This window comes from Engraulis encrasicolus, chromosome 11, assembly GCF_034702125.1.
Source record: "Engraulis encrasicolus isolate BLACKSEA-1 chromosome 11, IST_EnEncr_1.0, whole genome shotgun sequence".
Classification (NCBI taxonomy): Eukaryota; Metazoa; Chordata; class Actinopteri; order Clupeiformes; family Engraulidae; genus Engraulis; species Engraulis encrasicolus.
The window spans coordinates 26,055,034-26,083,022 of NC_085867.1; the positions used below are offsets into that span (position 1 = coordinate 26,055,034).

The following is a 27,989-nucleotide window of genomic DNA, read 5'->3' on the forward strand; positions in this document are numbered from 1 at the left end:
TCTACTGGGAAATGCTGCTGTCATTTGAACAGATGCCTGCTACGACATAGGCAATTCTATATTTGCCCAATTTCCAGTCTGTTATCTACTGCTAACAGTGTAGGGCAGACTATAATGTTTTCATCCTACAAGGTCTTTATAGTTGTTGTCCATGACTGTCATTTACCCTACATCCTTTATCAGAGGTCTGATAGAAAAATTCATGTACATTCCCCGTTGATGGTGTTATGAACATTAATACCATTATAAACCTTTATAGCAAAGATGCAATGCAAATGTATTAAATAATCCTTTAAGTGTTTCACCACTTTGGTGAAAAAGCATAGTTATTGTATGACATGGTTAATGCATTGATTCTTCATGCTACTTGCCATATGATTAGAAATTGCTGTTACAAAAAAGCATACTACATTGTCCAATGTGTTATCTGTCCTATCTAATAAAAGTGTAGAGACACTGAGCCTAACTCTTAACTTTTGGTGTTGTGTTGACAGTGATGGACAACCTGGATGCAGAAGCTACTATCCAGTGCCACATGTTCCAGATAACCTGGGTTTACCTGCCCAATTAGGCAATCACCTATTTGAATTGGACAGGTAAAACCAGGTAATTTGGAATATGTGGCACTGGACTGTAGCTTATGGATCCAGGTTGCCCATTGCTGTGTACTGTTTCTCAGGAGGAGGTGGCATTACTGCAGGAGGCCAGTTCGTATGGCCTAGTGTCCTTATTCAGCACCTCCCTGCGCCTCCTCATGATTCCTTTGAAGCGCTCCTCATCCGCCTCCTGCCGTTTGGACAACTCCTCCCTTTCAGCCTCCTCCTCCTCCACCTTTTTGATTTTCAGCTCTTTCTGCCACTACAATAAACAAACAAATAAACAAATGATGGATAAACCAGGATGTCTTTGCAGCACAGAGGAAGACTCAAAATCAGATATGGCACTAGCAATCACTAGCACGTGATGTTTTACTAAAATACATACTCATACTCACCCATAGCATTTAACATATCTGTGATATAATATAGTAATAGTTTCTTGAAAGTGCTTTAGTCTACCGGTACATATTTTCAAACTCACTTGATCTTCAATGATTTTCTTCAAATCTGTTTCTGTACGGGTCACAAAATCCACAGGAGTTGGTTTTGGACTCAACCTGAAAGATATGGAAATGAGTCAGTTGGCTGGGCTGGCTGGACAGACAGACAGAGAGAGAGAGAGAGAGAGAGAGAGAGAGAGAGAGAGAGAGAAGCATTTTCTGACAGCGAGCCAAGTATTTCATATCCACTTACCACAGTTATGAAATGTGCTAAATTAAATTACAGTTGAGGACCAATGTGCTATTTTTCAGCAAGCTACAACCACAAAATGTGACACAAGAACCAATGATCACATTGAGTGTTGATCTTCAACTTCATAAACAACCACAAAAAGGAGAGGAATCCAAAAAAGGGAATAACTTGTTATTACCATGGTGTATTTTATGTGAGTGTGGCATCTCCCCACCTGGATGTCTGGCGTCCGGTATCAACCTTGGGCATGGCTGGCAGAGGGGTGGTTAGTGGTATCTTGCGGGCCAGTGAAGGCTGCCTGTGGCTGGGTTTGGCCTTGGAGGGAAGCCGCCTCTTGGTCCTAGTGCAGGTGTGGGCGTCGGGGAACGGCAGCAGGTGAGGGATCAGGGGCAGGTAGACGGCCGACAGGAAGTTAGCCAGCCGCTTGGAGATGAGGGACGGGTACACCTGCAGGGTGACAGGTGCAGGGGCGGGGCTCTTGGACGAGCTCCTCACGCTCTCTGATTGGACAGGTGTGTCAAACGTACCCAGCAATGCCTGGAATAGGAACAGCAAACCAATGTGTCATTACAGTAGCTGTGGTTGTACCACCCTGACGTCTGTATTAAAATGTCAATGACCTATGGGCCATGTCCAAAATGGAAAGGCAAGGCCTCGCCTTGTCTGACGTCTGCATGCTGTCAAAATTCAATATATTATATTGAATAGATGGACATTTCAAGATCAGGAAGGGTCTAATGCACAGAGCGTTATTTGGACTGTCCTCATAATCCAATTCAATTCATTATGAGACCCCATGACAAACAAACCCAACAAAAGAAACTCAGGATTCAGGGAATAATGTAAGTTAATTGGGATCGGAATGGTGGACCTAACAATTGTATACAGAACCATGTGAAATAAATAAAACACTTAATGTAGCCAGTCACTGAAGTCACAATGTGGTAATTCAATCATAAATGGGAGCTTGCGTAAATTCTACCAGGGAGACTCGAATTTCTCGGCTGTCAAACTTACTAGGCTAACCATTCAATCTCCATTTTGACAGATCATACATGCGTCATCATTGCCCAGGATCGCCAACCAATCACAACGCGAGATTGGGGATTTCCTCGTTACGCATCACTCAGGCATCGTTCCCTCTCAGCCAATGGATCACATTCACGTTTGTTTAAAAATCAGTCACTCATTCTGATCTCTGCTTTCCAGTTAAGCCGACTTTGAAGTGGCTGTCCGGCGTTTTCGTTATCAAACATTCTGTTTATTTTCTACCTGGTTATCCTCACCTTACCGCTGCTGGGATGGAATTTCCAACCGCTCAAACGCGTGGCACGCAATCGGTGCTTTCTTATAGCCTAATATTTTCCTCGCAAGGCTTCAATCAATTTGCTTGGCACGCCGCTCCCTGATTTTCCGACGCTCGTGGATTTGCTTTTGAACTAGCCTGCCTGTGGATGGATTTCCCCGAACTGGTGTAATTCGTGAGTAACCTGGCGGCTTTCCCTTCACTTATCCTGCGGACCAAAGGAACGTTTATCTCAGCGAATGACTATTTTTGCGAGGGAGTTGTCCAGGCAAGTCGCCTCTCATGCCTCATACTCGGCTTGTTGCACTGTCTCGGATATCAGTCTCGTCTGCCGCTGGTTGACTGATGGCCTACGTTTCGTTTGCTGTCATTTGGGATAATTCCATGAACTGATTGGAGTGACTTTTGGATCATTTGCTGGGGAAGGGCGGAATTGAAGTAACTGGGCCCGCGGTGCTCTCTCGTTGCGCCTCGCTCACTTAGCCCGGCATATCTGCTCAGCACATTGGTTTTTACGGAGGCGTTATGGGTACTGCGAGTCACCATTTACTTGGTCGTCGTCGGCCTCTCTGCTGCGGATGGACTGGTGATTCGCTTGCCAACATTATAGGCTAGAGCATTTCATGAACCGGTTGGTGTGGCTTTTTTGGAACATCACTGGGGGTAGGCCTTCAGATTTAAACGGGCTAATTATATCTCGAAGCGCCTCGCCCTCACGCATAACCCGACGTTAACCTTCTGTGTTTCGTGCTGCCTGTCACGACACCGGACGGAGGACATTGCAGAGCCATGTACTCGTAATCGTCAAACGTATTGTTACAAACGTACTTCCTATGTTCCGGAGCGATGTTGCAAGGACCTCAGCCTACGGGCCGTAGCACCGCCTACAGTTTTTCATTCATGTGGATTCCGGTCGTGCGTTCATCAGTTTGCACCCGCCTATTTTCAATGTTCCGCTCAGTAGCCTATGCCCACAACACAAGCTATTTTACGTTTTCGTTTGCATGGACTGGCCCATGTGGCGCAGGAGTGGCGGTCTCGTTGACTTTTTAGAGTCATGGCTTCGGTTCGTAGGCCTAGACTGCTGGCTCGCACATTAAGCTATGCGCGCTTGCCAATCATCACCTCATGTCATCGCACTGCCTGCAGTTTGTATTGATAGAAGTGTACCTTGCTTCCTCACTCCCGCTTCAAGCCATTCAGGGCTGGATTTAGTTAAAGGGACACTGTGATTTTAGTTGTTTATTTCCAGAATTCATGCTGCAAATTCACTAATGTTACTTTTTTCATGAATACTTGCCCCCACCATCAAATTCAAATTCAAGTATTTCTTATGACTGGAAAATTGCACTTTTCTTACATGAAAGGGCCGGGGGATCTTCATGGTCCGCCATTTTTGAATTTCCCAAAATAACATTTTTTTTAAGCTCAGAAAAAAAAGAAAAAAAAGAAAAAAAAAAGACTTTACTTGGACCGTACTAGAAAATATTGTTTATTACATGGTAAACTTTCATGTAAGACCAAATTTGGCAATAGGCAGCTCAGTTTCAATGAGCAGCAAAGTTGCAGTACTTTTTTTTGACCATTCCTGGACAGTGTACCTTTTAAAGATCACGTGGGGCTTTCGGCCCGCGCCCGGTCGCCGAGCATCAAGGGACATAGTAGCCTGTCGCAATGCCTTGTCTATTTCGAGTTATTTTGATCACAATGGGCTAAAGGTACACCGTCCAAATATAAGATAAATAAATGAGTGATATCCGTGGAAAATTATATCGATGATGACAGTTAATAATCATAATTAAATTATACATGAAACTCTGCCTATGGAATCCTGTCAGGGTTCTGATCACACCCCATTGATAGCCGTCCATGGGCTAACCCTCTAACTCTGTACACCACTCGTGCCCTTAGGCTTCATTGGAATCGTCAGGTCGCTCGGACTGTGTGTCGGATTGCGTTTGTTTTCTCATATCTGGTGATGTTGGTCTCTGCTGCTTTCCCGTACACTTTCACATACACGTGCATCTGCCGCTCCATGTAGGGCATACGCTACGTAATGCACTGGGCTCTGGCCCCGACGTCGGACTGGGCTCTGGCCCCGACGATGGACTGGGCTCTGGCCCCGACGATGGACTGGGCTCTGGCCCCGTCGATGGACTGGGCTCTGGCCCCGACGAAGGACTGGGCTCTGGCCCCGACGAAGGACTGGGCTCTGGCCCCGACGAAGGTCTGGGCTCTGGCCCCGACGACGGACTGGGCATCGGCCCCGACATCGGACTGGGCATCGGCCCCGACATCGGACTGGGCATCGGCCCCAACGTCACCCTGGGCCGGCGACTCCGCATCACCCTGGGCCGGCGACTCCGCATCACCCTGGGCCGGCGACTCCGCATCACCCTGGGCCGGCGACTCCGCATCACCCTGGGCCGGCGACTCCGCATCACCCTGGGCCGGCGACTCCGCATCACCCTGGGCCGGCGCCTCAGGGCTCGTGCTTTAACGGCGCACCTCAGCATTGCCCTGGGCTGTCTCACCTCAACACCACGGCTCAAAATCACAACTCTGCATCACAATGGGCCATCGCCTCAGCATCGCACTGGGCTGTCGCCCCAACTTTAGCGCCAGTCACCTGCTTGTATCGGTATCCTCATCCATCCTGCATGACAAACTTATCACAGCTACCCACTGGTAGCGAGTAGGAGTTTATGTCTATTTTGATATGCCATTTTTGTTCTGGTGCCGTTATTCAGTGATGTTTCAGCTTTCTGCTCTGTCCCTCTCAGGTCTCGATAACCGGCTCTCCAACTCTCCTCTGTCGTAAGCTCGCACTTTCTGCATTCTCCTGATTAAGGTGCCCCCCTTTTTTATTGCTAGTCTAATCATGCAGTTACCGCAAGTTGTCTCTCTCAACCAACCAGGGCATCCGCCCCACTGCCTGTGTCAATGCCTGCTTTGCACAAGCATTCACCGCGCCACACCGCGTAGGTGTTTATCATAATTGACATGGGGTTATTATTTCCTTGGTCGAGATGTTTTCTTGGTGTTTTATTCATTGTTTGTTTCAGCTACAAGCTCTGCTCTCTCCCTCTCTTAGGTCATGATTACCAGTTGTCTGCCGATTCTCCTCTGTTTTAACCTGACCTTCCTGCTTATCCTGGCCGAGGTGCTTGTCTTTAATGTTAGCTACTCATGCTTTGTCTCAAGCTGTCTCTCTCATCACTCTGGGCAGACGCCCGCATAGTGCGGGCTTTCAAGGCAATGGGCTGCTGGTTGTCCGACGCATGTGCGTGTTGCATTCGGCTCATTCCTCGCTTTGTCATCTTGCTCAGTGTGCTGTTTCTGTTCTGTTAACTCTGTTTCCTTCTTCTCATTCCTTGCCCAAGAGGTATACAGCACGCTCGTTCAGAATCGGCGTGGCCACCACGGCCACTAAGCGGGGTCTGTCCCCTACTGCGATCAAGGCGCTGGGTCGTTGGTCGTCTGGCGCATGCGCTTCCTGCATTTGCCTCACTCCTCATCACGTAATTGAAGCATGCTATATCTGGTCTGTAACTTTATGTTTTCTATTCTCATTTCTGGTGACGGTGGTATTTTGCTGCGTCGGCGGCATTCACTCTATCTCTTGGGGGGCTATCGCTCCGGTCACCCGGTCATGTCTGTATTCTATCCTTCTCTCATCTATCAGATTGATTTTATAGTGGTCCGTAAGCCTGTTATCTCCATATTTTGTAACATAGAACCAGCCTGACTAGTTGCAGTGGTTGTTAATCCGTGATGTCAAGTATCATACCATATTACATTATATTATAGCCTACGTTCATTCATTCATCCATTCATTCATTTACTCATTCATCACCATGTTCTACTCTCTCCCTTAGGTCACGATTCCGGCTCCCTACCTACTGTCATAATCTAAGTTTTCAGCGCTCTCCTGACCAAGGTGCATTTATCAATCAAATCATAAGGCTTTACTGTCTCTCTGCTCTAAGCGCATCTGCGCCATCGCCCGTTAGCATAGCATCATTATCATCATCATCATCATCATCACAAGGCTCCTGCCTCTGCTGGGTCGCCACGAATAGCTTAAGCCTCCACTTCTCCTGACCAAGGTCACGGTTCTGGCTCTCCACCTACTCCCGTCACAATCTAAGTTCACAGCGCTCTCCTGCCCAAGGTGCATCTCTCAAGCATAACCTACCGCCGTGCTGTCTCTGTTCTCAGCGCATCCGCGCCGTGTCTTCTTGCATAGCCAAAGATACCGACATTATCATCATCACCATCATCACAGGCTTCATGCCTCGGCTAGACTGCCGCCCATATCTTAAGCCTTAGAACATCCCTATCATTTATAATCTCATTTAATCTATCATCATTCGTCTTCCAACCTATCACCTATCACCCGTCATCATTGTCATCATTGTCATCATTGTCATCATTGTCATCATTGTCATCATTATCATCATCATCATCATCATCATCACCTATCGTCCTTCATTTTCCGTCTATCAATCAATCATCTAACTAACTTTTCATGTCTTTCAGATGGTGTCTCCTTGTAAGCTGTAGGTGAGTTCACTTCTAATCTCTATTTTTGGGGCAGGCTACGCCCGCCTCCATCTCCGCTGGAGGATATGCCGTCCTACCCTGGAGTTCAACGCGAAGACGGGAACCTTCGCCAAACAGATTCATGCATTTTATATCAAGTGTAAATTGTTCACCAAAGGAATTCATGCATTTTTGTATCATGTCTATTGTTCAATAAATGTTAATAACGTTCATTTGCCTCTCGAGTCTTCATGGTAGAAATGGGAGCTTGCGTAAATTCTACCAGGGAGACTCGAATTTCTCGGCTGTCAAACTTACTAGGCTAACCAAATCTCCCTTTTGACAGATCATACATGCGTCATCATTGCCCAGGATCGTCAACCAATCACAACGCAAGATTGGGGAATCCCCCGTCACGCATCACTCATGCATCGTTCCCTCTCAGCCAATGGATCGCATCCACGTTAGTTTAAAAAGCTGTCACTCATTCTGATCTCTGCTTTCCAGTTAAGCCGACTTTGAAGCCACCACCACCCCTCCGTCCACCGTCACCAGTGGTTCCCGTCTGTTAGGGGGCAGGCTACGCCCGCCTCCATCTCCGCTGGAGGATATGCCGTCCTACCCTGGAGTTCAACGCGAAGACGGGAACCTTCGCCAAACAGATTCATGCATTTTATATCAAGTGTAAATTGTTCACCAAACGGATTCATGCATTTTTGTATCATGTCTATTGTTCAATAAATGTTAATAATGTTCATTTGCCTCTCGAGTCTTCATGGTAGAAAATATGATTCAGTGTGCCCCGCAACATGGAAGAGCTCATCTAAGAGCCAAGTGCTGCAATGTCTTTATGGCTTATAGAGACACATCATTCCTTCTACTTGTGCCTAATGCAATTTGCATTGTGCTATTAAAAAAAAAAAAAAAAGATCAGCATCAACAATTACTTACAAAGAGAACATCATATTACTGGAAACAATTCTGCAAAACAGCCTGATATATAATATTCCCAAAAGGCATTGTTTTTTTGCATATGGATGATGAATACTTTTCCTGTTCGTATATCTGAGCTACAGTACGTTGCAAATGTTCAGACAGTGACAAACAAAGCCTTTTGAATGAAATTACATGCAAAGTTATTCAGATAAACAAATATCTTGTATATGTACGTATATGAAAATCGCTCACTGGTTGCTGTTTTTCATTTTTGTGGCTGCCAGGAGAACATGGAATGAGATCTTTGAGATGGCACAAACGCATGCACCATAAAAAATAGGCTTGCTTCACTCTAAAATACTCACAACTTTATCTCCACAGTTCACATATCTCCAGAAAGCTATTTTTGATGTACAAATAAAACACAACTGATACAACAAATATACAGGTAATGAAAATAAACAATAATAAGTAAAGATAATATTCAATGCATTTGGGCAACAAAAAAAATCAAAGGAAAAGGAAGCATGATTCACAGGAGGGATGCAGCAAGGTCACTGATGATGGAGGAAGTTGGAACGGATAAAAAGGAAGTAAAAAGCCCAAGAGTCTCAAACTTTGTGAGAGAGAGTCGGAAAAAGCATGCCAGCGAGGGGCTGTTTAATTTGATGTCCTCTGTTAAGACAAAAGGAAGGCCCATTCGGAGCTGCCAGAGAAGCGCACAGTGATCTATGTCAAGGCTTTGGAGAAGGAGAGAGAGGAGAAGGAGAGAGAAAATAAAAGAGAGGAGGAGGGAGAGAGAGAGATATTTTGCCATCGCTAATGGCTCACCTTGAGAACTTAATCACATTCCCTACATTCTTGTCCAGTCTTTTTTTTCTTTTTGGTGGAGAAATGGTTGGCATGCACACACACACATAAACAAAAAAGGATTTTTGGAAGGGAGTGCCTTGTGAAAAGAGACACCCACAGCAGTGCCAAGCCACCTTTCCTCCCCACACCCCACACCAAGCATAACTCTCAGGCAAGCTTGGCCCAGCGTAGGGGTGGGCAATATGGCGATATTAAATCATGACATCGTGAAATCGAGTATAAGATCGTCTCAAATCTGCCAAAGTGGAAAAATCGTATACATGGTCTGGTCATGCGGTGAGGATGTTTACTATTGCAATCAGAGTGATGTCTACTTACTTAGTGTTGTTGTCTTCATTTTTATTCTTTACATTATTGTATTTCAATTGTGCACTTTATGAGAGTGTCATCAGTGTGTTTGCATTAAATGAATTACTAATTACAAATTGCAAGTATATAAAATGCCTGTTTTTGGTTTTTTTCAATGGAAGATCGTGATTAAAAAAAAAACGAATTGGGATTTTATGTTACAAAATCGTGATATGAAATGGGGGAGAGAAAAAGCGAGAGACAGAGAGAAAAGGAGACTGGAGAGGTATGAATGATAACAGACAGTGGCCGAGAAGGCAGAGTAATGAGGGAAGGTACCCTTGTGCTCCTACGGCCGCATATGATCAGCCACCCCTATCTTCAATGACAAGAAAATTTGAGTCTTTTCCACTGCATGCCAGGGGCAGGGACACCTACTGTGCTGCCCTGATTCCCTCCTGTCTTTCCACAACATGTTAGTAGTAGTGTTGCACCGATACCATTTTTTGGCCCTGATACCGATACCCGATACCTGGCTGTGCAGTATCGGCCGATACCGATACCGATACCGATACCACCCTATTTGAAATGTATATGAAGGGCTGTAGTGCATACTACTTGGATGTAAAATCATTGCATGGCTTTGTCAGGCTGCTGCCTACCTTTGTGAAACAGGAATAAGACTTATACAAAGTGAATCCAGCAAAACTTTTTTTATACTTTTAAAATAACTCTATGAAATAACTAATTTCAAGGCTGTTTAAGTGTCATACAAGCACCTGTAAATGGTATCGGTGCCCTATTTCTTGGTACTCGCCGATAACGATACCACCATTTTAGTACCGATCCACCGATACTGGTATCGATATCGGTGCAACACTAGTTAGTAGTCACCTGAAACACATTATGAAAAAGACTTTTAAAAAAGTCTTCATATGCTATACTATACTTAAGTTCCAATCGTGGTACATTTCTTAGGTCTATGCTACACAGAAGAGGACCTTTCTTCACATTTGCGTAGAGAGCGAGACACATTCCTTAATATGCAGCAACTCAAAGAACACTCTTTAAAGTTTAGATTAGAACTAGTTGTGCAATTCTGTGGCTTGTTGAGTGATTTGATGACTTGGACTGTTGCCAATGGATTCCTCTGCTGTGCTGTGGTGTTGAACAGCACTGTTTGACCTGCTCTGAGGTCAGGCTGTAGTGGGTTTATATATATATATATATATATCTAGTGACATTTTTGTCTTTATTTTGATAGGACAGTATGAAAGGCGACAGGAAGTGAGTGTGAGAGAGAGATGGGGTGAGGATCGGCAAATGCCCCTGGCCGGAATAGAACCTGGGTTGCCGGCGTAGTAACCCAGTTCCCTACCGTTAGGTTAGGACATTTATACTCAAATGTAGACTAGATGTGCAGTGAAGGGATCTTCACTCACACAAAACATTTAAAATAGTGTTTCTCAACAGGGGCGCTACAGCCCCCCAGGGGGTGTTGGGGAGCACCAGGGGGCGTTGAGAAGTATACAGCTGAGTGGGGGGTGGGGCTTAGTTCCCATTGCGGAGCATTAGTCTATTTTATTTTTTAATCCTAAGGGAGCGGTGGCAAGCTTATGAAGAGGTCAAGGGGGCGTTGGGAGGCTTATGATGAGGTGTTTGTACAAAAAAGGTTGAGTACAACTGACTTAAAACATTAGGACACTCATTACATACCACTGATTCTTGAGAAAGTGGCTAAAACAGGTTGTAATGTTGACAGAAAAAAACAAAGTGAATTACAAAATGATATGGTATATCCTCGTAGACTAAGGTCTTGGCTTTTCAGAAATGCACAAGGCCAATCTCCCCATTATGTATTTTTTTCAGAAATCAGGCTTTTCTCCGATTATACCTTGTTTTTTGTCAACACCGTCAGACACAATTAAAAGTTATTAAAATTGTATTGATTTGGTTGCATATGTATCTGGAGTTTTTAAGTGATTATGTGTATTTTTTGGTTCACACATATGCCTTTAAATGTTGAAAATTCACTTTTGTTCTATTTTAATACTGTTTCATGTGTTCTAATTTTAAAATATGTACCGTCATACGATGCTTACTTAACGCCTAAATACAACAAACAATTTTTTGTAATTTCACAAATATTCGTGTAGGCTTAAATTGGCTATTACTTTGATATTTCAACAACTCCTAAGGAAAATGTTGTAAGCACATTCCTTTAAAATGTCCAAAACGCCTTCTTACGGTGGTGACTTAAGAACTGACGGTGGTGACAGTAATCTGAGAGTGGTGAAAGTGGCCTAATTAGTACCTGCATTTAGCAAAATAAATAGCCCTCTCAAGTCAATGGCATCTTGCATAAACACTTTATTTTTGTGTGTGCACAGTATGAGCATGTGTTTTTACTTCATTAGTTAGATTATCTAGGAAGTAAGCCACTGGTTGTTGAAAATGTGGTAAAAACAGCTTTTAAGTTGTTCAAATCCAAAATAAAGAGGTGTGTTATCATAGATGTAGGTCTTGGCTGTGCAGGGAATGCATTGGCCAAGCTCCCCATGTTTAACATTTTTCATAAAATGGGCTCTTTCTTGTTTTGTCAACAGCGGCAGACAGAATTAGAAGTAAAAACACATGTTTACTGTATTAAAGTGAATTACTTTAACAATTCAACATAACTGTAGATACTTATTGTATGCATATTCTTAAAACATGTCAAAAACACGTAAAACATGTGTTTTTTGGTGAACTCCATCAGATGTCACCACCGTCAGGTTTTCTGACAAAAAAACCTCCAAATGCACCTCAGTGGTGGCTAGAGTATCCTTTTGGATCACAATTATTACTAACATGCCTAGTAATGTTTCATTAACCAGCACAATTTAGTAAAATATGGAACAACATGATGAGCAGAACAAAATCTGACGGTGGTGACATCTGACGGTGTGAGACAAAAAAACACTCTTTTAAATATTATGCATTGTTTGTTCACATTAGCCATTTCATTTTCGCTCTGTTTCTTGGGTGCTTCATACCTTTTCTGAAAAAAAAAATATTTATTAACATTAATGTAATACAATACTATTAAAACCCCCGACGGTGTTGACAGTTTATGGTTGGGACAGTACCAGTGTCCAAACAAATTAACAAATTGAGGACAAAATAGTAAACTTACAGGAGCTTCAGTGATGGTGAAGTATGCAGTAGAGCTAAAGGTTTGAAAAGGGGTCCTCAGTAATGAAAATTACCTTGTGCATACCTGATTTTATTGTCTTTTAGAAAAAATCTGACGGTGGTGACCAATATGCTGGACACATTTTGAGCAATTAGTAAATAATAGTAAATATTGTTTTACATCCACTATGTGCACATCTGTAGAACCACTTTAATATGGTCTTCCACATCATGGTGATATTGTTCAATTCTGTTAGTGATTTTTGTATTTTAAGTCAATTGAAATGATGATGCCAGTCCTTGGGACAGGCGTTTTTACAGGGTGTGGACAGGTTTATAGCCATGAAAAGTAATAAAATTACACTGAAATATTTCAAACAACTGTGTATTCGTGTGACAGACCGCTTGGCCATTACCTGGGTTCATTTTGTTTGTGAAAATGTAGTTGATTTTCAACAGAATTAATATTTTACTGCAGGGACATGTTTTTGCCAAACTTTCAAGAATCAGTGATACATTAGTGCATCGGATTCCTCTGCTGTGCTATGCAGCTCCACAGCACTGTTTGACCTGCTTTGAGGTCACGCTGTAGTCTTGTGTAGTTGAGTGCTTGATTCGATATAAATAATCAATAATAAGTAAAGATAACTTGTGCAGTATTAGTTACAGTATGAACTACAGTATTAGTGCCAAATGGATTCCTCTCCTCTCCTCTGCTGTGCTGTGTTGTTCTAAAAGCACTTGACTTGTTTGACCTGCTCTCAGGTCACACTGTAGTGTTTGTGTTGTGTAGTAGAGCAGCCAGCGCCTGATTCTCTTGGCATGGGGAGACCCCCACACACAGCAGATGGTGTTTTTGGAGAGGCACATGACATTCCAATTGGCTACGGAAGGAAGGAGAGAGAGAGAGAGAGAGAGAGAGAGAGAGAGAGAGAGAGAGAGAGAGAGAGGGAAGGAGGGAAGGAGGGAAGGAGCAGTCACAAGAGTGGAAAACTACTACAGAGGGAGGGAGAGAGGGATGGAACGATGAACGCAGGGATGGAGGGAGTGAAGAACTACAGAGGGAGGGAGGGATGGAGGGAGAGAGGGAGGGAAGAACTGCAGAGGGGTGACAGAGAGATGAAGTCACATGGGTGAAGAACTACAGAGGGAGAGAGGGATTAGGGATGAATGGAGAGAGGGAGGAAGGGATTGAGGGGTGGAGGGAGAGAGGGAGGAATTGAGAGATGGAGGAGGCACAGGAGTGGAGAATTGCAGAGGGAGAGAGGGATGAAGGATGGATGGATGGAGCAGTCACAGGAGTGAAGAACTACACAGGGAGACAGAGAGGGGGAGGGATGGAGGAAGAGCGGTAGCCCGATGGCTAAGGAGATGGACTTGATCAGGTTCAAATCCCACCTTTCCACCCTACCCTACTTCATGACTGAGATGCCCTTTTTTTAATTATTTATTTTCTTCAAATGCTACTATTACTATGTCAGAACGCTATAAAGGACTTTTAGAAAAAGCACAACAAAATACCTCCTCTTAATGTATGTTCTCTACAAGTCTTCTGTTGTCCAGTCTTGCACTTTAAATGTCTGTATGAGCAATGTCTACGTCCATACTGTCTTATGTCCATGTATGAGTACTGTCTATGTCTATACTGTCTTTGTCCTTACCTAGATTAGTCTATGTCTGCATGGGAGAGCAAGAAACGCAATTTCAAATTCTTTGTATGACCAGTGCATGTAAAGACATTGACAATAAACTTGACTTGACTTGACTTGACTTGACTCGACTTGACTCGACTTGACTTGACTTGACTTGACTTGACTTGAGCAAGGCACCTAACTCCAGGGATGGTAACCCTGTACTTAAAAATAACTTTAAGTCGCTTTGGATGAACGCGTCCAAGGAATAGAGTCACAGGAGTCAATAACTATAAAGGGGAAAGAGAGAGGGTGGGACGGGAGGGAGAGACGTGGCTTGATCAGGTTCGAATCCCACCCTTCCACCCTACCCTACTTCACTCCATGGCCAAAGTGCCCTATGAGCAAGGCACCTAATGCCACACTGCTCCAGGGATTGTAACCAATAAGTTGAACTTAAAAATAACTGCAAGTTGCTATGGATAAAAGCATCAGCAAAGTGTAACGTAATGTAATGTAATGTAATGGATGGAGGGAGGAGTCAGAGGAGTGAAGAACTACAGAGGGAGGGATGAAGTCAGAGGAGTGAAGAACTACAGAGGGAGGAGGGAGGGATAGAGTCAGAGGAGTGAAGAACTACAGAGGGAGGGATGAAGTCAGAGGAGTGAAGGATAGGGGAAGAGAGGGAGGGAGGGAGGGATAGAGTCAGAGGAGTGAAGGATAGGGGAAGAGAGGGAGGGAGGGAGGGATAGAGTCAGAGGAGTGAAGGATGGGGGTAGAGAGGGAAGGAGGGAAGGAGGGAGGGATAGAGTCAGAGGAGTGAAGGATGGGGAAGAGAGTGAGGGATAGAGTCAGAGGAGTGAAGGATAGGGGAAGAGAGGGTGTGTGTGTGTGTGTGTGTGTGTGTGTGTGTGTGTGTGTGTGTGTGTGTGTGTGTGTGTGTGTGGTGTGTGTGTGTGTGTGTGTGTGTGTGTGTGTGTGTGTGTGTGTGTGTGTGTGTGTGTGTGTGTGTGTACCTCAGTGAGCGTGCGGGCGGTGTGTACTCTGTGTGTGTGTGTGTGTGTGTGTGTGTGTGTGTGTGTGTGTGTGTGTGTGTGTGTGTGTGTGTGTGTGTGTGTGTTTGCCTATGATCGTGTACTCTGTGTGTGTACTCTGTGTGTACTCTGTGTGTACTCTGTGTGTGTGTGTGTGTGTGTGTGCGTGTACCTCAGTGAGCGTGCGGGCGGTGTGTACTCTGTGTGTACTCTGTGTGTGTGTGTGTGTGTGTGTGTGTGTGTGTGTGTGTGTGTGTGTGTGTGTGTGTGTGTGTGTGTGTGTGTGTGTGTGTGTGTGTGTGTGTGTGTGTGTACCTCAGTGAGCGTGCGGGCGGTGTGTACTCTCTGGTCGTGTTCTTGTGTGAGCCGCTGCTGCAGTGCCAGCCATGCTGCATCCTTCAGCCCCGCTCCTGCCCCGCCGCCCCGGCACACGCGCACCACCGCCTGCACCGCACTGTAGCGCAGACGCCACAGGCCCTCCTCATCCTCATCTTCATCATCCGCAGCTACATATAGTATACACAGTACAGTAGAATACACACACGCAGACAGACAGACAGACACACACACACACACACACACACATTAGGATTTGCCTGCACATTTCTGTAGTACAGATGACACAAGCCCTCCTCCTCCTCCTCCTCCTCCTCATCTTCATCGTCCGCAGCTACATATATACACACAGTACAGTAGAATACAGACACACACACAGACACACACAGACACACACACACACACACACACACACACACACACACACACACACACACACACACACACACACACCAAGTTGTGTAACACTTCCACAGGTGTATCATGGACTGACTTCACAGTACACTCAAACATGATAGCACAAATAGCTAATAGATTAAACAAACTCACAAACAAGGACAGTATGCAGCATGAAGGACTCTCAGCCCTGTGTGTGTGTGTGTGTGTGTGTGTGTGTGTGTGTGTGTGTGTGTGTGTGTGTGTGTGTGTGTGTGTGTGTGTGTGTGTGTGTGTGTGTGTGTGTGTGTGCGCGTGCGCGAGTGCACGCACACGTCTAAGAGAAATAGTTTGTGCGAAGACAAGAGCAGTTTGTGTGTCTGTCTGTCTGTGTATGTGTGTGTGTGTGTGTGTGTGTGTATTTCTGTGTATGTGTGGGCCTACACTTCAAACTTGTGACTCGATGAGCTGCCTTAGGCGTGCCTGCCGGAGCAGGATTCTAGTTATTATCCCTGTGTGTGTGTGTGTGTGTGTGTGTGTGTGTGTGTGTGTGTGTGTGTGTGTGTGTGTGTGTGTGTGTGTGTGTGTGTGTGTGTGTGTCTGTGTGTGTGTGTGTGTGTGTGTGCGTGTGTCTGGCAGCTCTTCACATGGTGTGTGGCGTTTTGTGTCTTTAGAGAATCACTGACATTTCACTGTCTCTCTCAAAAGCGGGCAAACCTTTCACACAATGATCACTCTCTCTCTCTCTTTCTCTCTCTTTCTCTCTCTCTGCTCTTGTTCACACATACTCTTTCTCTTAGATGGACACACACACACAAGCAAACGTGCGCGCATGCACACACACACACACACACAAACTGCTCTTGTTCGCACACACTCTTTCTCTTAGACACGCGCACACACACGTACACACACACACACACACACACACACACACACACACACACACACACACACACACACACACACACACACACACACACACACACACACCCTTTGTCTCTCTTTCTCTCGCTCTCACACACACACAAGTGCACAAACTACTCTCTCTCTCACACACACACACCACACACACACACACACACACACACACACACACACACACACACACACACACACACACACACACACACACACACACACACACACACACACACACACACACACACACGCACACACACCCTCACTTGCTCACTGGCGAGGCCGGGGCCCCAGGGGGTGGAGCCAGGAGGTGAGATCCATTTAAAAGCCTCTCCTACAATTCCATACGGGGCCAATGTCATCTGTGGCGATGTGATGCGATGAATGTAAATAACTTTCCATCACGGCACCTGATTTGTGTCTGCCTGGGCATGGGGGTACAGTTGTGAGAGTGTGAGTGAGTGTGCTTGTGTGTTGGGGGGGGGGGGGGGTAAGGGGGCTGTGAGAATGTGAGTAAGGCTGTAAAGGTGGATCCAGGGACGCAGGAAGTCATATGAAGTGTGGTGGGTGCTGTATGTAATCGGATGACGTCACCAAATACAGTCCAAAGGACCAAAACACCAAAATTCTCAGTATTTTCTCAGTTGGTTGATGTTAAGCTACTGTGTCGACTGTGTATCTTTAATTGACTAATCATTGAAGTGTTATTAAATAACAGTTTATTGTATCCATGTCCATCCAAAATGTCACCACCGTGGAACTGCATGTATTTGACGGTACAATACTGCCCCACAAAGGCAAAGTGCAGTAACTAATTTTGTACACTGAAAATAGTTTTCATAACTGGTCCTTTATCCTGTGACAAAGCCTTATGGTCAAAACGTGTCCCGTTTTAGAGATATGTCAAATTTGCAGTAACTACAATATCCAACCTAATACCCCATAGTACTTTGAAAGCCTTTTTCTCAGTGTCAATGTCGGTGTAGTTACTGCACACTTAACTTTTGTACGCAAACGGAGCAACGGAAGTCATTATTTCTCTCAATTTCAACCAATTGGAATGTTCATATCAACGAATGTCCCAGGCTGTCAAGCCAGAGCCGTTATGTGATTAGCTAAATCAAACATGTCAATGCCGCGTCCAGAGTGAATACAGCGAATTCAAGGCGAAATTTCTTTTGCTACCTCTGCTACCAGGCAGCGTAGTTCGCTCTTGGTCTGGCGTGAGCAGGGCGAGCAGTCCCCCGTGCTGCCTGAGTCCGCGTGAACGCACCTTACCTGGCGTGAGCAGGGCGAGCATTCCCCCCGTGCTGCCTGAGGTGAACGCACCTTACCTGGTGTGAGCAGGGCGAGCAGTCCCCCGTGCTGCCTGAGGTGAACGCACCTTACCTGGCGTGAGCAGGGCGAGCAGTCCCCCGTGCTGCCTGAGGTGAACGCACCTTACCTGGCGTGAGCAGGGCGAGCAGTCCCCCGTGCTGCCTGAGTCCCCGCGGGCAGGCTCTGCCCACCAGCGCCGTCTTCTGGATCTCCGCACTCTGGCTCTGCAGGCACACGTCCGCCAGGACGCCACAGTACACATGCTCCAGGTGCCATGGCCACACCCTCCTCTCCAGCTCCACGTCCTGCAAACACACACACACACACACACACACACACACACACAAACATGATTCATGTGAAACACGACTCGTCTCTCCAGCTCCATGTCCTGTAACCGAATCTCTCCACCCCAGCTGCAGAGAGACATTCATTCATGCATTCATCACCTCCAGACTCGACTACTACAAAACAAGAACGCAGTAACTCGAAAATGATCGAAATTGAGTTTAGATCGGGAATGGGCTTTAAACTACCTCATTTGTCTTGTGTCAAAAAATGGTGGTCCAACACCATCCCGTTTTAGAGAAAAACCATTTTGAAAGTGCAAAAATGACCAAAAAAAGTTACTGCTGTGTTGGATTAAAGGTTACGTTGTGCAAAACAAAAACGCAGTAAGTCCGTGAGTTACTGCTGCACTTTCCAGTGGGAATGGTTTGGGAGTAGACAGTAATACTAGCCAAGAACGCAGTAACTCCTGCAGTAACTCCATTTTGTGGCAGTAATACCAGCCAAGAAAGCAGTAACTCCGTTTTTTTGTGGCAAAAAGACACCATATAGGAAACTTTGAAGCCTTTTTCTCAGTTTGCCAGAATCTGAATTACTGCGTTCTTGTTTTGTAGGGCAGAATAGCATCCTGTATGGCCTCCTCTACACTGCTCCTCAAAAACTACAATATGTTCAAAACTCACAATTATTAATCACGATTATTCAACAACAATAAGCAACCTGATTTTGTGCAGAATGTTATTTATTAGAATCAAAAAATGAAAAGACCAATAATGTATTATAATAGGAACAAAACTAAACTGAATACTATAGTAGTAATTTTGCAAAAGGCAAGAGCATGGAGCATAGTCGGACCTACATGCTTTTGGCCAGATAACGCCTAAAGGCAGGTCTCTATATTGCCCCCTGTGCGATCAAAATTAAAGTGGGAATTCATTTTCACAAATACACAGACATTCATTAAAACATATTGCACATGAATGAATGAATGAATGAATGAATGAATGAATGAATGAATAATGAACGAACAAACGAACGAACGAACGAACGAACGAACGAACGACTAGTCATACATACATACACAAGAACACACACCTGCAAACATAGAGCTGGTCACCCACACAAAACACACACACATGAAACACAAAATAAACACACTGAACGCGACTCATGCACTACATCACACAAAATGTCAACCATTATGTCTGCAGTACATTCTCTTAGCACTGCAAAACATGCACTACATCCCACAAAACACCAGCCAGTTTCTCCATGCACTACATCATCACACATAATATCAGCAATTCTCTCTACCCTGCGCCATTCCCTGGACCCAAATACACAGCCCAGCCTATGCACTGATGTCATACATGAGAGGACAAACGAGCACAGTAAACACACTACACAAACACAAACAAACACACAGACAGACAGACAGACAGGCGTCAGACAGCCCCTCTTAGCGTCTTAGTGGGGCTTTGTGCTGTGTTTGTGTGTGTGTGTGTGTGTGTGTGTGTGTGTGTGTGTGTGTGTGTGTGTGTGTGTGTGTGTGTGTGTGTGTCTGTTGTGTTGTGCTGAATGTGTGTTTTGTTTGTGTGTATGTATGTGTGCGTCTGTTGTGCTGTGTGTGTGTGTGTGTGTGTGTGTGTGTGTGTGTGTGTGTGTGTGTGTGTGTGTGTGTGTGTGTGTGTGTGTGTGTGTGTGTGTGTGTGTGTGTGTGTACATGCGCGTGCATGTTTTGTTTGTGTGTGTAGAGTGTGTGTTGAGGGGAAGAGAGTAAGCAGCTGACAAAGCAGAGAGAGTGGCCCTGGCCGTGACCCGCGCTGAGAGGTCACCAGAGGTCACCAGCTGCTAAAACACACAGTGTCATGAGGATGTCATGTCACAGGCCTCCACAGCATTTCACTGTGTGTGTGTGTGTGTCTGCCTGTGTGTGTGTGTGTGTGTGTGTGTGTGTGTGTGTGTGTGTGTGTGTGTGTGTGTGTGTGTGTGTGTGTGTGTGTGTGTGTGTGTGTGTGTGTGTGTGAGAGAGAGAGAGTGTAAGTGTGTGTTGTTGGATATTTAGCGTATATTATGGAAAGTATGTGTGTCTGTGTGTCTAATTATGGCCTTGAATGAACACAAAGCCACACCAACTTTCACTACACAGTATACTATAATAACGATAGCAGGCAGACACTTTTCCTGCAGCTTAAAAATGGAAAAACAGAACACACCTCTACCGTTCTACTGGTCCAAACGGCTGAACTTGTTTCATTTCATTACACTTAGCAGATGCTTTTATCCAAAGCGACTTACAGTTCTTTTTAGTACAAGTATTGGTTACAGTCCCTGGAGCAGTGTGTGGTTAGGTTTCTTGCTCAAAGGCACTTCAGCAATGGAGAGAGTATGGAGTGGAAGGGTGGGATTTGAACCTGCAACCTCTGAACTAAAGCCCATCTCCTTAAAGGTCCACTGTGTAGGATTGTGGCCAGAGGTGGTACAGCAACTGTGCGGCTCATCGAAACTGTGCTGCCTATTGCCAAATTTGATCTTTTCATGAATATTTACGAAGTAATAACCTAATATTTACTAGTATGACTAAAGTACTGAAAGTTTTGCTGTTTAAAAATGTCAATTTCTGGAAATTCAAAATGGTGGACAATGGAGAAGATCCCCGTTTTCATGTATGGAAAGTTTAATTTCCCCAGTCGTAATGAATACTTAGAATTCCATGTTGGTGGTAAGTAGTTGTGAAAAGTGTAACATTCGTGAATGGACAGCATGAATTCTGGAAATAAACTACTAAAAATATTACACGGAGCATTATAAACCATTTGCCCATGGCTGCCGATTGCACCATTGGAATTCTTATTGGAAGTGTTTGATGGATGTTCTACAGCACACATTCGACGAGCCTGGAAAAACTGCTGTTCCGCAGTGAGGGGGTACAGGCCAGAGGCGGCTGACACAGTTGGCTGGTGGCCCGAAGCGCTGTGATTAAAAACTATCACGGGGGCACAGCGGCGTGACGGACTTTGTTCCTGCGCTGTGACTTTGACTGCCGATGTGTGTATGTGTGCTTATAGGCTGATGCAGTTGGTTAACGAGCCCATGCCATATGGTAGAGGGAATAGTAGATGTTCATTACATTACATTACATAACATTACATTGCAGTTACCTTTATTGTCATTACACATGCATGCATTAACACATTGTAAAAAAGGGTGACATAAATAGTAGACCAATTCACCTCACCTTTCTCCTAATTTCCCTCCAATGAAATACTAAGCCATAAAAAATGATTGTGAGGTAAATGGGCTTTTAATGCACAGTACTCATCAAATCCAACCCATCTGTCTGACTCTTCGTGTCACACACAATGTCACAAAAGCAGTTATGGGCTAAATAAGATCATTTTTTCATACATACAATGCATATTGTAGCCCTGTGTGGTCAAGTGCATTAGCACCCTCAGATTTGAAGTCAACACTTTCCCAAGTCAGCTTTGAAGTCAACACTTTCCTAAGTCAGCTTTGAAGTCAACACTTTCCCAAGTCAGCTTGGAAGTCAACACTCTCCTAAGTCAGCCTGGAACTCAACACTTTCCTAAGTCAGCTTGGAACTCAACACTTTCCTAAAAAACCCTGAAAACAACATCATAACGACATTGCTATGAGATTACAGAGAGTGACAGATTAAGACATGGCCACTACAATTTTGGATACAGCAAAAAAAAACATAGGCTCTGCACAAAGGGGTTAAAAAAAGAGTTTCTTTGGCCCTGCCGTGCCCTAACGGTAGGGCACTGGGTTGCTGCGCCGGTGCCCCGGGTTCAATTCTGGCCCGGGTCATTTGCTGATCCTCCCCCATCTCCCTCTCCCATTCACTTCCTGTCACTATCTCCAACTGTCATATCAAATAAAGGCAAAAAAGCCCTAAAATATATATATGTATATACTGTATTAAAAAAAGTTTCTTTACCCTGTCATTGACGGGCGTGGCTCTGTCCTCGGGCTGCATGGCGTGGAGGTCCAGCAGGGCCAGCAGGCACGCCATGCTGCTCTTGGCAGCCTCCCCCAGCACCAGCAGGCCCAGACTGCTCTCTATCCTACGGCACAACATGCGGTAACACTTTACTTGACGACTGTGTCATATGCATTTCATTACAGTGGCATAATAGTGTCATGACACAGTCACAGATAAGTCATAAACATTGTGTCCATGTCGTAAACATTTTATGACTGTTGGCCGTAGCCTCTTACTGCAGCAGGGGTCGCCGGCGACCCTATTCACTTGCTGAAAATGCTTAACTACATCATAACAACATTGCTGTGACATTACAGAGAGCCATAGTGCTGCGCTAAGGGGTTAAGTGACATTCGGTTATGGCAAAGACAACCTGTCTTATGACATAGACATAATCTTTACGACATGTCCATGGCACTGTTATGACACTGTAATGATATGCATATGACACCGGCGTCAAGTAAAGTGTTACCCAACATGCACATCCACATGGATCAGTGACCTGGTGGGTCGGGAGTCGAACCAGCAACCTTTGGGCTACAAGTCTGACAGCCTAACCACTTACCCGTTTACTTCAAAACCTGTTATGAATTTCTCAATGAAAATAGTCTGAATCTGCTTTTGCCCTGCATCTTCATTTGGGCTGTGCACATGTTCTTTCTCAGCTTGGCCTATGATGCAGCACAACAACATGCGCATGATTCTGTGACCAAAGCAAATAAATTTTACATTTCATGTAAGTTTAATGGAAAATAAAGAAGCCTAACTCTAAGTCTGACCTGGTGGGTCAGGAGTTGAACCGGCAACGTTTGGGCTACAATTCTGACGCCCTATACCAGTGGTCTGCAATTATTTTCGCCCAAGGGCCAAATTATGTAGCGCTAATGAGGCTGAGGGCCAAACAAATTCCCCGACCGTATGGCCACAGAGAGCACGCATATACAGTACAGTATGTTTTCATTTGCTCCAACCTCATGGTAGGCCAAATGGTTTACCAGTTTTGGACTGCGTGCCGCCATTTGGAGACCACTGCTCTAACCACTTACCCGTTTACTTCAAAACCTATTATGAATTTCTCAATGAAAATAGTCTGAATCTGCTTTTGCCCTGCATCTTCATTTGGGCTGTGCACATGTTCTTTCTCAGCTTGGCCTATGATGCTGTTTATATGACATTACATTACATTGCACTTACCTGACGCTTTCATTTATTCAAATCAACTTACAGTTATTATTTTTCAGAGTATTGGTTACAGTCCCTTCAGCAATGTGGGGTTAGGTGGCACTTCAGCCATGGATGGAGATGTAGGGAGAGGTCAGGGGGGATTCGAACCAAAGACTAACTCTCTAACCACTAGGCCACGGCTGCCCTACGACTGGCCTACGCTACGCCTGCTCCTCACCAGTTAATCTCCAGCGTGTGGTCTGTGTGCTGGAAGAGCTGCTGCAGTTCCTGGCTGAGCTGAGGTGAGCTGTGCTGAGCGGCGTACCAGCACAGCAGGCAGCGCCACAGGAAGGGCTGCAGCTCATAGCCCTGTGCCCCTGGTACAGAACCCGGACCCCTGGCCGCCTCCTCCTGGACCGCACCTGCGCCTGCGCTTGGACCCGCCTCCGCGATCTCCTGCAGCTCAGAGCTATGGCCCTACATGCACACAAGAGGGCATCCAGCACACAGTCAGTAGAGTAACACAGTAAAAAAACCTGCAGTGGTAGTCTACTAGTAACTTTTAAAGAGTTGAAATTAACTCAATTCAGATTTGTTTCCCACTCAAAAATGTTGAAAAAAGACTGTGAGCCAAATAAGTAACCTGGTAAGCCAGACTAGTATCCACATGACATGTACAAAGCATAGTCTGGGCCCGCAATGTAGGCAAAGTCACCGTAGACTCGCTACACAGACTCTATGATTATCTGCCATGGTGCGAGACTAGACCAACCCACCACACACACACACACACAAAAAACATATTCTGTTGGTAGGGTTGGTCTAGTTTACTAGGCTACCAAATAACACCACTGCAGATCCTGAGCCATACAGTAAACAAAACCTGAATCAAGACGTACAGTAAAAAAAACCTCCTGAATAAAGCCATGCCGTAAACAAGGCTCCTGAGTCAAGACATACACTACCTGCTGCTCCACATCCCCATCTCGCCTCTCGCTCTGCCAAATCATCTGGCCGACACCTAGCATGAAGTGCAGAGCCAATAGGATGTCTGGGAACTCTTGATAGCAGGACTCGCAATGCGACAGAGCTGCAGGAGGGAACACCAACATGATTTGATGATTTGTTTATTTATTTCAGATGTTACAAGCACGAATCGACAAACATTAAGGAAAAACAAAAGACATGTAATACTAAAAAAGGGCGAAAAGAAACCAACTTTAACCCCACTTAGTACATCTGAAAAGGAGTGGGATGAAGCATGTGAGGCAACATGAGACAGGCTCCATCTCCAGCTCACATGAAAACACGTTTGCGTTGCAAACTATTTACTATGCGAAAAAAAATAACACATCACAGTTGGCTAATGGAATGACAATTTGTTCGCATCGTTCATGCTATGCTCTGCCGCCTTTTACATTTGCCTCTAGAAGTAAGATGGAATCAGGTGGATCTGTCTGTGTGCGTGCCTCCTGATGTCTGTGAAAATGTCATGCGTGTGTGTGTGTGTGTGTGTGTGTGTAAGTATGTGTGTGTGTATGTATGTGTGTGTGTGTGTGTGTATGTATGTGTGTGTGTGTGTGTATGTATGTGTGTGCGACACGTGCGTGTGTGCGTACGTGTGCATGTGTGTCCTGATGTCTGTGAGTGCACATCTGATTGTTTCTGTGTGTGTGTGCGCGTTTCCTTCACTGTGAGAATCTGGTGCGTTCGGGTGGATTTGATTTGCCGTACCACTCAGAGAGCCCCGCAGATGGGCTGCATTGGCCTCAAAGCCCACTAGGTCCTCCGACACGTGGAAGAGAAACAGCCGCAGGAACAACAAGTAGCCCAGCTGTAGAGAGCGTAGAAAAAGGAAAAAGGGAAAAAGTACTACAATTTCTCTCCAATTTTTTTGACAATAAAGTACTCTTTGACATAAACAGACATAAACAAACAGACAGATACTGTACATACACCAATAGATAGATGCACAGGTAGATAGAGACACATAGACGGGCAGGGACACAGACAAACAAACAGATAAAGAGTAGGACAACAAGACACACACACTATCCGGGGTGCGATAGATAGATAAAGAAAGCCTGAGCTTAACAATGCATGACTACTTACTTCGGTTCTTTTTTTCCGGAGGGACGTTGGCAAGGGGCTGACCCGTCTTTGCCAAGGCGTGTGCATGCCTTTATTTTATAGATTTTTTTGGGTCTTTTACGACTTAATTGATGACAGGACAGTGTGAGAGGTGGACAGGAAGCGAACGGGGAGAGAGACGGGGAGGGGTCGGCAAATGACCCGGGCTGGGAATCGAACCCGGCGGGACGGCCGCATGGCAGACGAGTGCCCCACTGGTTGGCCAGGGCAGGGCCGTGTGTGCATGCCTTAACCCCTTAAGACACGGCATTATGAATTAGCTGTTACCAGAATGGCAATGACCAAGTCGTAATGTATTACTAAAGGCCCCGTGCACTGTCATAGTAGTGTAGTACTATAGTAGTTAACTTTCAATGTCTATCAAAGCGTGCCACAGGAGGTACGGCGTGCATTAAGGTGCTACCGGGAAAGCGCTGCAGGAAACACTGGAGAGGACTGCCATGCTGCAGCATGTATAGTATGCACACCTTGACCAGCTTCATCTCGCGGATGTAGAGGTTAGGTTTGGCCGAGGCTTCCGCGGACACGGAGTAGAGGACGGACTCGGCCAGGAAGAAGAGGACCGGGATCTGGTCCGGCTGCAGCGGGGCCTGGTCCATAGACATCAGCAGCGCATCCAGCGCAGCTACACACACACACACACACACACACACACACACACACACACACACACACACACACACACACACACACACACACACACACGCCAGGACAGGAGAGCAGAACGACATGGAGACATAATTTGTAAGTGGTTAGGGCAATGTTTGACTAACTTTTTTGTCTTGCGTACTCCCTAACCCCGTTTTTATCATTCCACAATTACCCCCTCAACCATGGCCATGGCCTATATATTTCTTCTTCTATCCAAATGTGACAACTCCATACATTTTTTAAAAAAATTCGTTACATCAGAGGGTTGCAGATTTGAATCCCACCTTACCCTTCATCCATGGCCATCCATGGAAGTGCCAATGAGCAAGACTCCTAACTCCACATTGCTAGGGGAATATAATAACTAAGTAGCACAGAGAGCAGCACACAAAACCCTGATTATTCCTTCCAGAAATCATCATCACCGTCATCATGACCATCATCGTCAATCATCATCATGACCATCATCATCGTCGTCGTCGTCATCATCATCAGTTAGGCCTATTATTATGATTATTATGATTATGATTATTGTTATTGTTGTTATTATTATTATTATTATTATTAGCATTATTATTTCGGAATAATGGCAGTCTGTTTACTATGAGGTCACACAGATTACCACCATCATCATTCATTATCATCATCATTATCAATTTCATTGTCTACCAACCATTTTGTACTTGTCGAGTACACAGGCTGAGCAGCACCAGCTCCCTCCAGGCAAGTGGAAGCTCTACATGGTTCCCTTCTCCATAGGAGCTCAGTCCTGCCCGCCGCTGTTAAAAAACAATTAATGAAAGTTTGCTTCAAATCAAGAAGGCAATGCTGGAAGAGGACAGATGTCTCCCCCTACCGGACATTAATTAAACTGAAACACTCTCCAGATACCGTTGTATGGCAGATTAGATGAGGTGGGCGGATTTTAGCACCCTTACTATATGCCAAGGCGGCCTATATAATAAAAAAAATAGAAGCAATAAACAAACAAACAAAAACAATAAAAACGAACAAATGTTTTTCGCGCTGTTTGAATGACTGCACAGTTCACACGGACCATGCGGTTATGAAATCAGGCCCTGGCATTGGCAATCAATGTCTCTGTTGGCAATGCAACGCATCAGGATGGCCTACTTGCCTTGACTCCGCTGAGAAGTTGGCTGGCATGTTCGTTGTAGCTTTGTTGTTCCTGCCCAACAGCATTGTTGAACTGTTCAACAAAGTCCTCTGTTACCTCAAAGGGGTTCCTACAGTTGTTGTTTAGGGAAGAATATGAGCACGAATAGGGTTGTAATGCAAAAGGGGAATAAAGTAATGACACGTGCAAATGTGTTGTAAACAGTACCTGGTTGCTTGAAAAGTCCTGCAAGTACCGCTACTGGTATATTCTTCGGAGGTGCTACCACTTCTCTGGGTGTAATACTGATGAAATTCCGGGTGTCCTTGAGTTATGAGTGCAAAGTTTTGAACAATTGGAACTTTATGTATAGGCATCTTGCACAGTTAGCTGGTCAGCCTATTTTAAACACATGAAAACATCCAACACACATTCTTCCAGTTGCCTTCGTTGCATATTTTGCACATCTCCCACTGAAGAAGTTTTCCTGTTGCTATGGTCACACAACAAGAACACTGCGCGCTCATTTCCTGCCGCGCCAGAAGATAAGAGGAGCGCTCAGAGTGCGACGCTCTGGGACT

At 45.1% G+C, this 27,989-nt stretch overlaps 1 protein-coding gene across 1 annotated transcript; it reads right to left on the reverse strand.

Annotated features, from left to right (window-relative positions):
- Positions 1–252: 252 nt before the first annotated feature.
- On the reverse strand, positions 253–27,906 carry tmem232 (transmembrane protein 232). The gene is made up of 13 exons (XM_063210297.1): positions 27,637–27,906; positions 27,430–27,538; positions 26,965–27,070; positions 26,108–26,265; positions 25,224–25,323; positions 24,455–24,579; positions 23,728–23,966; positions 22,281–22,407; positions 18,156–18,333; positions 15,395–15,585; positions 1,507–1,829; positions 1,081–1,156; positions 253–858 (listed from the first exon to the last, which is right to left on the reverse strand). The coding sequence occupies exons 1-13, from the start codon at positions 27,783–27,785 to the stop codon at positions 676–678; spliced, it is 2,064 nt and encodes a 687-aa protein (XP_063066367.1). The 5' UTR covers positions 27,786–27,906; the 3' UTR covers positions 253–675.
- Between the last annotated feature and the right edge of the window lie 83 nt (positions 27,907–27,989).

Coding starts and splice junctions, on each gene's coding strand:
- tmem232 (XM_063210297.1), bottom strand. CDS start 27,785: ATGCCTATACATAAAGTTCCAATTGTTCAAAACTTTGCACTCATAACT. Junction 22,408..23,727: donor CACACGCTGGAGATTAACTG/GTGAGGAGCAGG, acceptor GTTGTGCCGTAG/GATAGAGAGCAGTCTGGGCC. Junction 859..1,080: donor AGAAAATCATTGAAGATCAA/GTGAGTTTGAAA, acceptor TGTTTATTGTAG/TGGCAGAAAGAGCTGAAAAT.